General features: G+C 45.8%; 1 protein-coding gene across 1 annotated transcript in view; it reads left to right on the top strand.

The window, feature by feature from the left end:
* LOC143300067 (uncharacterized) overlaps positions 1 to 11010 on the top strand; it is a 55561-nt gene extending 44551 nt beyond the window's left edge. The window contains exons 9-10 of the mRNA XM_076613626.1: positions 1189 to 1925; positions 8626 to 11010. Of these exons, the coding sequence (XP_076469741.1) occupies positions 1189 to 1925; positions 8626 to 8837 (949 nt within the window). The 3' untranslated portion in view covers positions 8838 to 11010. The remainder of the gene's footprint in view (positions 1 to 1188; positions 1926 to 8625) is intronic.
* The last annotated feature ends 2666 nt before the right edge of the window (positions 11011 to 13676 follow it).

Raw genomic sequence — 13676 nt, 5'->3', positions numbered from 1 at the left:
TACAGGGAGGGCAGTGAGGTGATATTACATGATATTACAGGGAGGGCAGTGAGGTGATGTTACATGGTTACAGGGATTGCTGTGAGGTGATGTTACAGAAAGGTGTTGTTACATGATGTTACAGAGATTGCAATAAGATGATGTTACATGATGTTACAGAGATTGCAGTGAGGTGATGTTACAGGGATTGCAGTGAGGTGATGTTACATGATATTACAGGGATTGCAGTGAGGTGATGTTACATGGTGTTACAGGGATTGCAGTGAGGTGATGTTGCATTATGTTATAGGGAAGGCAGTGATGTGATGTTGCATGATGTTATAGGGAAGGCAGTGATGTGATGTTGCATGATGTTACAGGGAATGCAGTGAGGTGATGTTGCATGATGTTACAGGGAATGCAGTGAGGTGATGTTACATGATGTTACAGGGAATGCAGTGAGGTGATGTTACATTATGTTATAGGGAAGGCAGCGAGGTGATGTTATATGATGTTACAGGGATTGCAGTGAAGTGATGTTACACGATGTTACAGGGAGGGCAGTGAGGTGATGTTACATGATGTTACAGGGAGGGCAGTGAGGTGATGTTACATGATGTTACAGAGATTGCTGTGAGGTGATGTTACATGGTTACAGGGATTGCTGTGAGGTGATGTTACAGAGAGGTGTTGTTACATGATGTTACAGAGATTGCAATGAGGTGATGTTACTTGATGTTACAGAGATTGCAGTGAGGTGATGTTACAGGGATTGCAGTGATGTGATGTTACATGATGTTACAGGGATTGCAGTGATGTGATGTTACATGATGTTAAAGTGAGGGCTGCAAGGTGATGTTACAGACAGTCAGCGAGGTGATGTCACATGACATCATATGATGTTACAGGAAGGGCTGCGAGTTGATGTTGCATGTTACCTGATGTTATAGTAAGGGCAGTGAGGTGATGTTACATGATGTTACAGACAGGGCAGCAAAGTGATGCTACATGACATTATATGATGTTACAGGGTGGCAGTGAGGTGATGTTACATGACGTTACATGTTAGAGGGTGCAGCGAGGTGATGATATTACCTAACATTTCATGATGTTACAGGGGGCACTGTGGTGATGCTACATGACATTACATGATGTTACATGTTACAGAAAGGGCAGTGAAGTCATGCTACATGATGTTACATGTTACAGGGAGGGCAGCGAGGTAGACGTGGACACCATTATCAGCCCCATGCACATCAACGCGGCTGTCAGAGCCAGTGTGCCGGACCTGAATGAAGAACCACCCCCATCCCCCTCTCCCCACAGCCGCCACTCACCTCACTCAGGGAAGCGACATGGAGCAGGGCGTGACCCTGACCCCATGGGTCTGCCTCCTGAAGCCTTTGACCCTGTCTTCACCACACCCACCTCACAGGAGCAGTACCCAGGAGAGTGGCGCCCTCAGCGCATGCCCTTCATGCCCTACGGCATGTTTCCGGTGGTGCCAGGCCAGCAGACGTATGCCTATGCCTACCAGACAGCCGGCAGCCAGCCAGGCCAGCAGGGGGCGTACTTTGTGCACAGTGTGCCCACAGCACAGGGAGACATGACCAGGACCACCTTTGCCATGCACACGCAGCGCACACCTCGGGCACAGGGCAAGGAAGGACCTCCCGGCTCCCCAGGCTTCTCCTCCACCCCTGAGGGACACCCCTTCCCCACCCCTGTTGCCCTCACCACCCCAGATCATGGCCATCGCTCCATGGCCATGAAATCCTTCGCTGACCCCCGAAGTGACCTGCAGACCACGCAGGTCATGTGGACTGACAGTGTCCCTGACCCCTCTGACCCCAAGCCTGAGGACAGTTCTCAGGTCACACGCAGAACCACAACCCGCATCACCACACGCAGCGGCCATGGTGACTTACCCCAACAGACTTCCACATGTAAGTGATGGCTCAATTATACTGTTTCAACCGCCACTATGTCTTGTTCAGGCTATAGCCACGCCACTATGTCTTGTTCAGGCTATAGCCACTGTCTGTCCACATGATACCACTGTCTATGTCTTGTTCAGGCTATAGCCACTGTCTGTCCACACTATACCACTATGTCTTGTTCAGGCTATAGCTACTGTCTATCCACATGATACCACTGTCTACGTCTTGTTCAGGCTATAGCCACTGTCTATCCACATGATATCATTGTCCATGTCTTGTTCAGGCTATAGCCACTGTCTGTCCACATGATACCACTATGTCATGTTCAGGCTATAGCTACTGTCTATCCATATGATACCACTGTCTACGTCTTGTTCAGGCTATAGCCACTGTCTATCCACATGATAACACTGTCTATGTCTTGTTCAGGCTATAGCCACTGTCTGTCCACATGATATGACTGTCTATGTCTTGTTCAGGCTATAGCCACTGTCTATCCACATGATACCACTATGTCATGTTCAGGCTATAGCCACTGTCTATCCACATGATACCACTATGTCTTGTTCAGGCTATAGCCACTGTCTATCCACATGATACCACTATGTCGTGTTCAGGCTATAGCCACTGTCTATCCACATGATACCACTATGTCTTGTTCAGGCTATAGCCACTGTCTATCCACATGATACCACTATGTCGTGTTCAGGCTATAGCCACTGTCTATCCACATGATACCACTATGTCTTGTTCAGGCTATAGCCACTGTCTGTCCACATGATACCACTATGTCGTGTTCAGGCTATAGCCACTGTCTATCCACATGATACCACTATGTCGTGTTCAGGCTATAGCCACTGTCTGTCCACATTTCTTCTTCTTCCTCGTTCACCTCCCATTAGATAAGCAGCTCAGTGTCCTTGATGAAGGCTGCCGTCCATTGCAGCTCCTCCAGGGTGCCGTACAGTTTGGCTTCCACTGCTGTTGGCCAGTTCTTCCTCCTGGATGCTGCATGTGTCCTACAGTTTTGAAGGATGTGGTCGGTTGTCATTGGTCCCTCACCACAAGGGCACTCTGCACATTGTCCAATGCCAAATTTTATGTGCATGTGGTGGAGCAGGCGGTTCTGTCCAGTCCTGAGGCGGAAGATCTTGACCTGTTCCCGTCGTTCCAGCAAACGGTATCTGTCTTCTGGGTTATATTTGGGGTGCGTGAGGCGCCACTTTATTCCTTGCTGTGCTTTGATGATTGTCTTAATTTCATCGTATGACAACAGTTTGTTGGCCTGCTCCTTCTGTGCTCAGTCTAATATCATCATCTTAGATGAACAGACTATAAATAAATAAACGAACGATCCTTCTGTGCACTGTCTTTTGCCTGCTTTTTCATTGCCTCTGTTACCACAGTGTGCTGGTACCCATTGTATCACCACTTTCTCCACTCTGGCACTCAGGGCAACAAGGGCTGAAGTGAGATGGTTCTGTTCTTTGCAGCGGGAGTTCTTGAGGGCTTGGAGTACAGAGAGAGCGTCTGAGAACACCACCACCTGTCCTGTTGTTCTTGTGGAGTTCTGCAAGACTGTTGTGGCTGCCTCACAGAGGGCTTCTCACTCAGCTCGGAAGTTGGTGGAGTATTTTCCTGTTGGGTTTGCAATTTCTTCATCTCCGTCTTTGTATCGGAGGAAGATTCTAGCTCCACGATCCCTTGTTGCTTCTGTGGTGGAGCCATCTGTAAAGACATAGGTCCAGTCTTCCTGGGGGTACTTGTTGCAGATGTACTCCATGGCCAGGGCCTTCCTTTGGGTGTCTGACTGTGTTCCTCTCTTCTCCACTCCGGGAATGCTGGTGATGACTGTTGGGAACACCTGCCTCTTCCGAGATGGGTGGGTGACATTTGCCGGGAAAGGCTTTGCTTCGTGTTCCATGAAGACTGGGGTTTGTCTTTCAAGGCGTCTTGACTGGTGCAGGAAGCTGCCTCTTTTCAGCCGGCTCTTGGTGGGTCTGCTCATTCTGTTGTTCACTGGATGGTTTTCAAGGTGTTTGAATTTTGCTGCCTGGATTATGATCTTTGTGTCCCTTCTGTCCTCCAATGACTGTAGCCCAGTAGTCTCCTCCATCTTCAGGATTGGGTTGGATCTCATGGCGCCAGTTATGACACACTGAGCTTGGTTCTGTATCTTGTTGAGATAGTCGAGGTTAGACTTTGCAGCTGATGCCCATGCTGATGTCCCGTACTCAACTACAGGTTGGACTCTCCCCGTATAGAGTCTCTTTAGGATACGTTCATCAGCCTCCCAGTCCGTCCCTGCAAGTTTCTTCATGATCGCCAGTCTCAGCTTGGCCCTGCTACAGCATCTGGTGATCTGCTGTTTCCAAGTGAGCCTGCGGTCAAAGGTCACTCCCAGGTAGGTAGGTGTGGGTTCCTCTGCAAGCCTTGGCTTGTTCAGTGTCAGTTTCGCTTCTTGCTTCTTGCTGGATAGGCTGAAGACTGTGTAGGTTGTTTTGCTTGAGTTGACAGAGACAAGCAATTCCTTGGTCCAGTTGCAGTCTGGAGGCGTACCTGTGCTGTAGTTGTGTACTCTTCAGAGCACCAGAGTTCCAGGTCATCTTCGTAGATCGCTCCTCTGACCCCTCTTGGGAGTTCTCTGACGATGTCATCTATGAAGATGAGGAACAGCATTGGCGAAAGGACTCCTCCTTGTGGTACTCCCTGTCTCAGCACCTTCTTCTTGCTCTTCTGGCCCTGAATCTTGACTCGGGCTTGGCGGTTGTGTAGGTACTGGCTGATCCAGGTGTACATCCTCCCAGACACACCACATAGCCGTAGTTTGAGCCTGAGTCCGTCGTTCCAGACTTTGTCAAACGCCTTCTCCATGTCAGTCCAGACAGCAGGCGTGTTCTTCTTTTCTTGGAATGCGTCCTCAATGCTTTGAGCGATGAATGTGATCTGGTCTTCTGTTGATCTGTGTTGGCGGAAGCCTGCCTGTTCAGGGCTCAGCAGCTGATACTCCTCAAGGTGCCAGACAAGCCTAGTGTTGACAAGTCTCTCCATCAGCTTTCCTAAGCAGCTTGTAAGGCTGATGGGTCTGTAGCTGTCAGCCTTCGACTTGTCTTTTCCCTTTTTGTGAATGGGGATCATGTCTGCTTCCCTCCAACGCTGTGGGACTGATCCTATCTTCCAGCTGGAGTTGAAGATTGTTAAAAGGACTGCCTTGCTCTTCATCCCAAGATGCAGAATCATTTCATTTCTGATTCCGTCTGGTCCAGGTGACTTCTTCAGGTTGAGGCTGTGCAACGCTTCCTCCAGCTCTTTCTCTGTGAAAGCTGAGGTCATGACTTCCTCTTGGGGCTCTTTCTCATGAAGTTCACCTTGGGCCCTGTGCACTGCAGCTCTGTGTTCAGGAGGGACTTCCAGATTGCTGATGTTTTCATAGACGCCTATGAAATGGTCTGCTGCTTTCTTTCCAGAGAGGTAATTTCCATTCTCTTGAATTGTTATTGTGGTGTGACTTGTTGTTTCGTTGCTGAGGGTTCTAGCCAGTTTCCACAGCTTGCTGCCATCCTTGTCAAGATTTAGGCTTTCAGTTTTCTCTTGCCAGCTTTTTCTTGCAGCTTGTGCGCAGGACAGCTTGTATCTGGCCGTTACTTCCTTCAGTGCTATGTTGTTCTCCAGTGATGGCTGCTTTTCTGCTCGGTCCCTGGCTTCCGTAACTGCATCTTCCAGATTCTGGAGTTCCTCCGTCCGGTAGGGTTTGTAGTCTTTGCGTGCTCCTCTTGGGATGGATTCTATAGCAGCTTTCAAGATGGCCTTTGTGAAGTCTTGAACCATCTTGTTTGAGTCCTCCTGCCTGATGTTGATTGGCTTTGTGTATTATCTGTGAGGGTCTCAAAGAGAGTCCAGTCCGCCTTTCTGTAATTCCAGCGGGGAAAACACTTTGCTTGAGGAGCCTGCATGTTGAGGTTGATAGAGAGTTTTACGGGCTTGTGGTCACTTCCTCCAAGCTGGTTCAGGACTGTTCTTGTGGTCCTGACGAACAGGTCGTTGGTGGCGAACGCTAGATCTGGTGTTGATTGGTCATCCAGCGTCTAGAGTAGAAGGTGGGTTCATCATCTTCTTGGTTGATGAGATGAAGATGTGTGTCAATCTCCCAATCCTCAACTTCTTCACCTCTCCTGTCCGTCTCCTCATAGCCCCATCTCTCTGACTGTTGAAATCTCCCACCACCACGCAGTTGTTGTCTGGGATGTTCATGTATGTGAGGGAAAGATCACGATCTTGTGGGCAGTAGACATTGTAGATCCTGATGTTGTGTTCTTTAAAGACTATATCAACCCCTTGGATCTCTGCCTGTTGATTGGTGTTGATCTTGAGTTCTTGTGCGGCGATGGAATTCCGCACCAAGATAAGCACCCCTCCTTTGTTTCTTTCCTCACGGTCCAACCTGATGGTCTCGTAACCCCTCACTTGAAAGCGGTGGTTTACGGTCAAATGTGTCTCTTGGACACATGCAATGTCAATATTTTCTTGGTGCATCCTTTCTGCCAGGCCAAGTTTCTTCTTATGCACCCCTTCTGCATTCCAATGAAGAATGTTGAGCGTTCTGGGTGGTACTGTTTGCTTGGCCCCAGCAGGAGGATGAGGGCTCCTTTTTCGTCGCATGGGCAATGCGGAATTTTCTTGTCCGACCACCGGTTGCTTGGGGTGGGCCCCTTTGAGGAACAGGGCCCGGCTCCTGGCCTCCCCAGCGGGTCTCCAAAGGTCGAGCACCACATCGAGATTCTGTGGAATGCATCATCATGGAAGCGTGGATTTGTATTTGTATTTGTATTTCTTTTTATCACGTCAGATTTCTCTGTGTGAAATTCGGGCTGCTCTCCCCAGGGAGAGCGCGTTGCTACACTACAGCGCCACCCATTTTTTTGTATTTTTTTTCCTGCGTGTAGTTTTATTTTTCCTATCGAAGTGGATTTTTCTACAGAATTTTGCCAGGAACAACCCTTTTGTTGCCGTGGGTTCTTTTACGTGTGCTAAATGCATGCTGCACACGGGACCTCGGTTTATTGTCTCATCTGAATGACTAGCGTCCAGACCACCACTCAAGGTCTAGTGGAGGGAGAGAAAATATCGGCGGCTGAACCATGATTCGAACCAGCGCACTCAGATTCTCTCGCTTCCAAGGCGGACACGTTACCTCTAGGCCATCACTCCGCGTGGTATCGTGGTTTTAATTGCACAGGTGGCCCGATACCACCGTCTTCAGCTGGAGTTTTCTTTCGGGGTGCCTCACCCTTAGCTCATGGCTCGTACGTCCTGCCATGTGAGCACAGGGGGGATTGTTTCTCTGAGGGTCCCACTCCGGGGCTAGAGGTTATAACACGCCTCTTGACCACATGATGAACCCGTCATAGGACACATGGGGTATTTCAGTGAGGACAACAGTGCCACCTGTTGACCCACCCCGTCCTGGTAGGAACATCGCCAGTTGGTCCGGGGCTGCTTATTTGGCCAGGAAAGCCTGACTTATATCGCAGCTAACCCCCATATCTGAGAACCGTTCCCCCTATCTGCCACCCGGGGACCCGCCAGGTTGGGAATGGTTGCCCCACTACTGAATTGGAAGCAGCCTGGTCCCGGGTCTGCCCACATGATACCACTGTCTTGTTCAGGCTATAACCACTGTCCATCCACATGATACCACTGTCTTGTTCAGGCTATAACCACTGTCCATCCACATGATACCACTGTCTTGTTCAGGCTATAGCCACTGTCCATCCACATGATACCACTGTCTATGTCTTGTTCAGGCTATAGCCACTGTCTATCCACATGATACCACTGTCTATGTCTTGTTCAGGCTATAACCACTGTCTATCCACATGATACCACTGTCTTGTTCAGGCTATAACCACTGTCCATCCACATGATACCACTGTCTTGTTCAGGCTATAGCCAATGTCCATCCACATGATACCACTGTCTATGTCCTGTTCAGGCTATAGCCACTGTCCATCCACATAATACCACTGTCTATGTCTTGTTCAGGCTATGGCCACTGTCTATCCACATGATACCACTGTCTATGTCTTGTTCAGGCTATAGCCACTGTCTATCCACATAATACCACTGTCTATGTCTTGTTCAGGCTTTAGCCACTGTCTATCCACATGATACCACTATGTCTTGTTCAGGCTATAGCCACTGTCTATCCACATAATACCACTGTCTATGTCTTGTTCAGGCTTTAGCCACTGTCTATCCACATGATACCACTATGTCTTGTTCAGGCTATAGCCACTGTCTATCCACATGATACCACTGTCTATGTATTGTTCAGGCTATAGCCACTTTCTATCCACATGATACCACTATGTCTTGCTCAGGCTATAGCTACTGTCTATCCACATGATACCACTGTCTATGTCTTGTTCAGGCTATAACCACGGTCTATCCGCATGATACCACTGTGTCTTGTTCAGGCTATAACCACTGTCTATCCACGTGATACCACTATGTCTTGTTCAGGCTATAGCCACTGTCTGTCCACATGACACCACTGTCTATGTCTTGTTCAGGCTATAGCCAGTCTGTCCACATGACACCACTGTCTATGTCTTGTTCAGGCTATAGCCACTGTCTATCCACATGATACCACTGTCTGTCATGAGAGAGCTGCCTGGAACTGAAGTCTCTGGTATTGTCCTTTCAGTGCTGGATGAGCCAGATCCGAACCCAGCCTTCCTGGCACCATCTCACCCCGCCTCGCTGCCCCCTGCTGCCTCCACACCCGCTGCCTCCAACATCCACTACTATACAGGTCAGAGGTCAGCACCGTTTGTGGCGCACGATGTTGTCCATGAAGGTCCCAGCAGGAACAGAGCCATCAGGGATACGGTCCGACTGGGAGACTCTGATGTGTGACACCCGCCTTTTGTTGTCAAGGACCCACTGGTGCCACTTTGACCCTCTTCCCACTGAGGACACAGTGTCACTTTGACCCTCTTCCCACTAAGGACACAGTGTCACTTTGACCCTCTTCCCACTGAGGACACAGTGTCGCTTTGACCCTCTTCCCACTAAGGACCCACTGGTGCCACTTTGACCCTCTTCCCACTAAGGACCCACTGGTGCCACTTTGACCCTCTTCCCACTAAGGACACAGTGTCACTTTGACCCTCTTCCCACTAAGGACACAGTGTCGCTTTGATCCTCTTCCCACTAAGGACACAGTGGTGTCACTTTGATCCTCTTCCCACTGAGGACACAGTGTCGCTTTGATCCTCTTCCCACTAAGGACACAGTGTCACTTTGATCCTCTTCCCACTAAGGACACAGTGTCACTTTGATTCTCTTCCCACTAAGGACACAGTGTCACTTTGATCCTCTTCCCACTAAGGACACAGTGTCGCTTTGACCCTCTTCCCACTAAGGACCCACTGGTGTCACTTTGATCCTCTTCCCAATAAGGACACAGTGTCGCTTTGACCCTCTTCCCACTAAGGACCCACTGGTGTCACTTTGATCCTCTTCCCAATAAGGACACAGTGTCGCTTTGAACCTCTTCCCAATAAGGACACAGTGTCACTTTGACCCTCTTCCCAATAAGGACACAGTGTCACTTTGACCCTCTTCCCACTAAGGACACAGTGTCACTTTGATCCTCTTCCCACTAAGGACACAGTGTCACTTTGATTCTCTTCCCACTAAGGACACAGTGTCACTTTGATCCTCTTCCCACTAAGGACACAGTGGTGTCACTTTGATCCTCTTCCCACTAAGGACACAGTGTCACTTTGATCCTCTTCCCACTAAGGACACAGTGTCACTTTGATCCTCTTCCCACTAAGGACACAGTGTCACTTTGATCCTCTTCCCACTAAGGACACAGTGTCACTTTGATCCTCTTCCCACTAAGGACACAGTGGTGTCACTTTGATCCTCTTCCCACTAAGGACACAGTGTCACTTTGATCCTCTTCCCACTAAGGACACAGTGATGTGACACAGGACCTTATCCCACTAAGGACACAGTGGTGGGACACATGACCTTATCCCACAAAGGACACAGTGGTGGGACACAGGACCTTATCCCACTAAGGACACAGTGATGTGACACAGGACCTTATCCCACTAAGGACACAGTGGTGGGACACAGGACCTTATCCCACTAAGGACACAGTGGTGGGACACAGGACCTTATCCCACTAAGGACACAGTGGTGGGACGCAGGACCTTATCCCACAAAGGACACAGTGGTGGGACACAGGACCTTATCCCACTAAGGACACAGTGGTGGGACACAGGACCTTATCCCACTAAGGCCACAGTGGTGGGACACATGACCTTATCCCAATAAGGACACAGTGGTGTGACACATGACCTTATCCCACTAAGGACACAGCGGTGGGACACAGGACCTTATCCCACTAAGGACACAGTGGTGGGACTCTTATTTGTCTTCCCATTGATAAACTGGCTGAGGACCTCTGGAGCCTTGTGCAAAACATGTGCTGACCCTGCCGCCCTAACAACTTTTTTCAGCAAATAATCAGATACTACATGGCATGGCATGAAAGAGCAGTGTGTATTGTACATGGACAGTGTGAACACAGTGAAAGAGCAGTTTGTATTGTACATGGACATCATGAACACAGTGAAAGAGCAGTTTGTATTGTACATGGACATCATGAACACAGTGAAAGAGCAGTTTGTATTGTACATGGACATCATGAACACAGTGAAAGAGCAGTTTGTATTGTACATGGACATCATGAACACAGTGAAAGAGCAGTGTGTATTGTACATGGACATCATGAACACAGTGAAAGAGCAGTGTGTATTGTACATGGACAGTGTGAACACAGTGAAAGAGCAGTGTGTATTATTGAACACATTGAAAGAGCAGGAGAGAGAGAGAGAGAGAGAGTAAATGAATAAATGAATGAATGATTTAGTTTCTGAGGGTAATAGATTAAGCAAAACATTTTTTTTTCATATCCAGCCCTCGAAAAAAAAAAAGGAAAAAAGAAACTAATAACGATAAAAAAAAGGGAAAAAAGAAACTAATAACGATAAAAAAAAAAGGAAAAAAGAAACTAATAACGATAAAAAAAAGAAGAAAAGATAGGAGTGAACAGGCAAGAGAAATATCAAGGAAAACATTTATCAAAGATGAGAAGAAGAAAAGAGAGAGAGAGAGTGTGTGTGTATACATTTTTAAATTGCCATATGATTTTGTGTATATACTGTGCCTGTTGACACCAGATTTGGCATAAGAATAGGAAAAGACTTTCTGCATATTCCTCTGAATAAAACAAGATGACATTTTCGACAAAACCATAAAATCATCTGTTGTGTATGGACAGGCCTATTCACAATAGTTATATACTTTGCTTTTTAAAAAACATATCCCCATTGCATATTCAATACACAAAGTCCATATTTTGGATGCATATTCAATACACAAAGTCCATATTCTGGATACATATACTATTCTCTCATGTCTATATTTTTCATTTCTGATTCTTTTTTATATTGGCATATGTAAAATGTGAATGCAAAAACGTGGCATTGAAAAAAAAAGTTCTTTCAAAAGACAACTGAAAAAAAAGTTGTTTCAAAAGACAACTGGCTAAGGGTTTGGAAGTGTTAAATGTTTTAACAGTTTATGTATTTTTCACATTTTATTAGCACTTATCTTACAAACGTATTGATAAATACCAGTTGTTTGAACTTTGAATTTTTAATCTAGTTTTTCTAATATTCTGTTTAGTATGAATGTTACATTGATGTAGACATTCTGTATGGTGTGGAAGTTATTTTGATGTATTCTGTATGGTATGTAAGTTACATTGATGTAGACATTCTGTATGGTATGGAAGTTATTTTGATGTATTCTGTATGGCATGGAAGTTACATTGATGTAGACATTCTGTATGGCATGGAAGTTATTTTGATGTATTCTGTATGGTATGTAAGTTACATTGATGTAGACATTCTGTATGGTATGGAAGTTACATTGATGTATTCTGTATGGCATGGAAGTTACATTGATGTAGACATTCTGTATGGCATGGAAGTTACATTGATGTAGACATTCTGTATGGTATGGAAGTTACATTGATGTATTCTGTATGGCATGGAAGTTACATTGATGTAGACATTCTGTATGGCATGGAAGTTACATTGATGTAGACATTCTGTATGGTATGGAAGTTACATTGATGTATTCTGTATGGCATGGAAGTTACATTGATGTAGACATTCTGTATGGCATGGAAGTTACATTGATGTAGACATTCTGTATGGTATGGAAGTTACATTGATGTATTCTGTATGGCATGGAAGTTACATTGATGTAGACATTCTGTATGGCATGGAAGTTACATTGATGTAGACATTCTGTATGGTATGGAAGTTACATTGATGTATTCTGTATGGCATGGAAGTTACATTGATGTAGACATTCTGTATGGCATGGAAGTTACATTGATGTAGACATTCTGTATGGTATGGAAGTTACATTGATGTATTCTGTATGGCATGGAAGTTACATTGATGTAGACATTCTGTATGGCATGGAAGTTGCATTGATGTAGACATTCTGTATGGCATGGAAGTTACATTGAAGTATTCTCTGTGGTATGGAAATTACATTGATGTAGACATCAGCCAGAAGCAGCAAAACTCTTGCTATGTGAAATGTTTCTAAAATTGTCATGGATCATTATTATATTACAATTATTTGTAAATGAATAAGGAGTTTGTGTATAGTAAGTAAATGAAATGTTTTGCAACCAGTGCCTTACACTATTTAGCTCAAAGCCAGAAATGGTTCCTCAGTTTGAAAAAAAAAGTATTGCTTACATGGTTGCACAGTGGTAATTGATGTCATGAACTTTGACCTTTCCTAAGTTTCTAATGAGTACACAAAATTTGCTTGATAGTTGTATGTTAATGCCATGCATATGTTTTGCAAAATACATTGTCCAGAACAGAATCAATAAATGATACTTCATTGCTTACAAGAACATGTTGAAAATGTTGGTGCTTGTTTGTGCAGTGATGAACTTAATTTGCATGATTCAAATTATATTCTTTTGTCAAAAATCTATTTTTCTTTTAGTTATGATACCATATATATAGGTTGTCTTTTTAGAAAAACTTAAAGACACATAGATTTAGATAATGACGGAACAGAGACACGTAGAGACAGACATTGACTGAATATAGACAGACACACAGAGACAGACAGTGACAGATTAAATTTATAGACAGACACAAAGACTGATAGAGACACACAGTGACAGATTATAGACACATAGAGACAGACAGTGACAGATTATAGACACATAGACAGACAGTGACAGATTGTAGACAGACACATAGACTGATAGAGACAGACAGTGACAGATAAAGGACACATAGAGACAGACAGTGACAGAACATTGACATATAGAGACAGACAGTGACAGATTACAGACAGACACATAGAGACAGACAGTGACAAAACATAGACAGACACATAGAGACAGACAGTGACAGATTACAGACACATAGAGACAGACAGTGGCAGAACATAGACACATAGAGACAGACAGTGGCAGAACATAGACAGACACATAGAGACAGACAGTGACAGATTACAGACAGACACATAGAGACAGACAGTGGCAGAACATAGACAGACACATAGAGACAGACAGTGGCAGAACATAGACACATAGAGACAGACAGTGACAGATTACAGACAGACACATAG

The sequence above is a fragment of the Babylonia areolata genome, chromosome 25, assembly GCF_041734735.1.
Source record: "Babylonia areolata isolate BAREFJ2019XMU chromosome 25, ASM4173473v1, whole genome shotgun sequence".
Taxonomy (NCBI): domain Eukaryota; kingdom Metazoa; phylum Mollusca; class Gastropoda; order Neogastropoda; family Buccinidae; genus Babylonia; species Babylonia areolata.
This window is presented reverse-complemented; position numbering and strand designations above follow the sequence as displayed.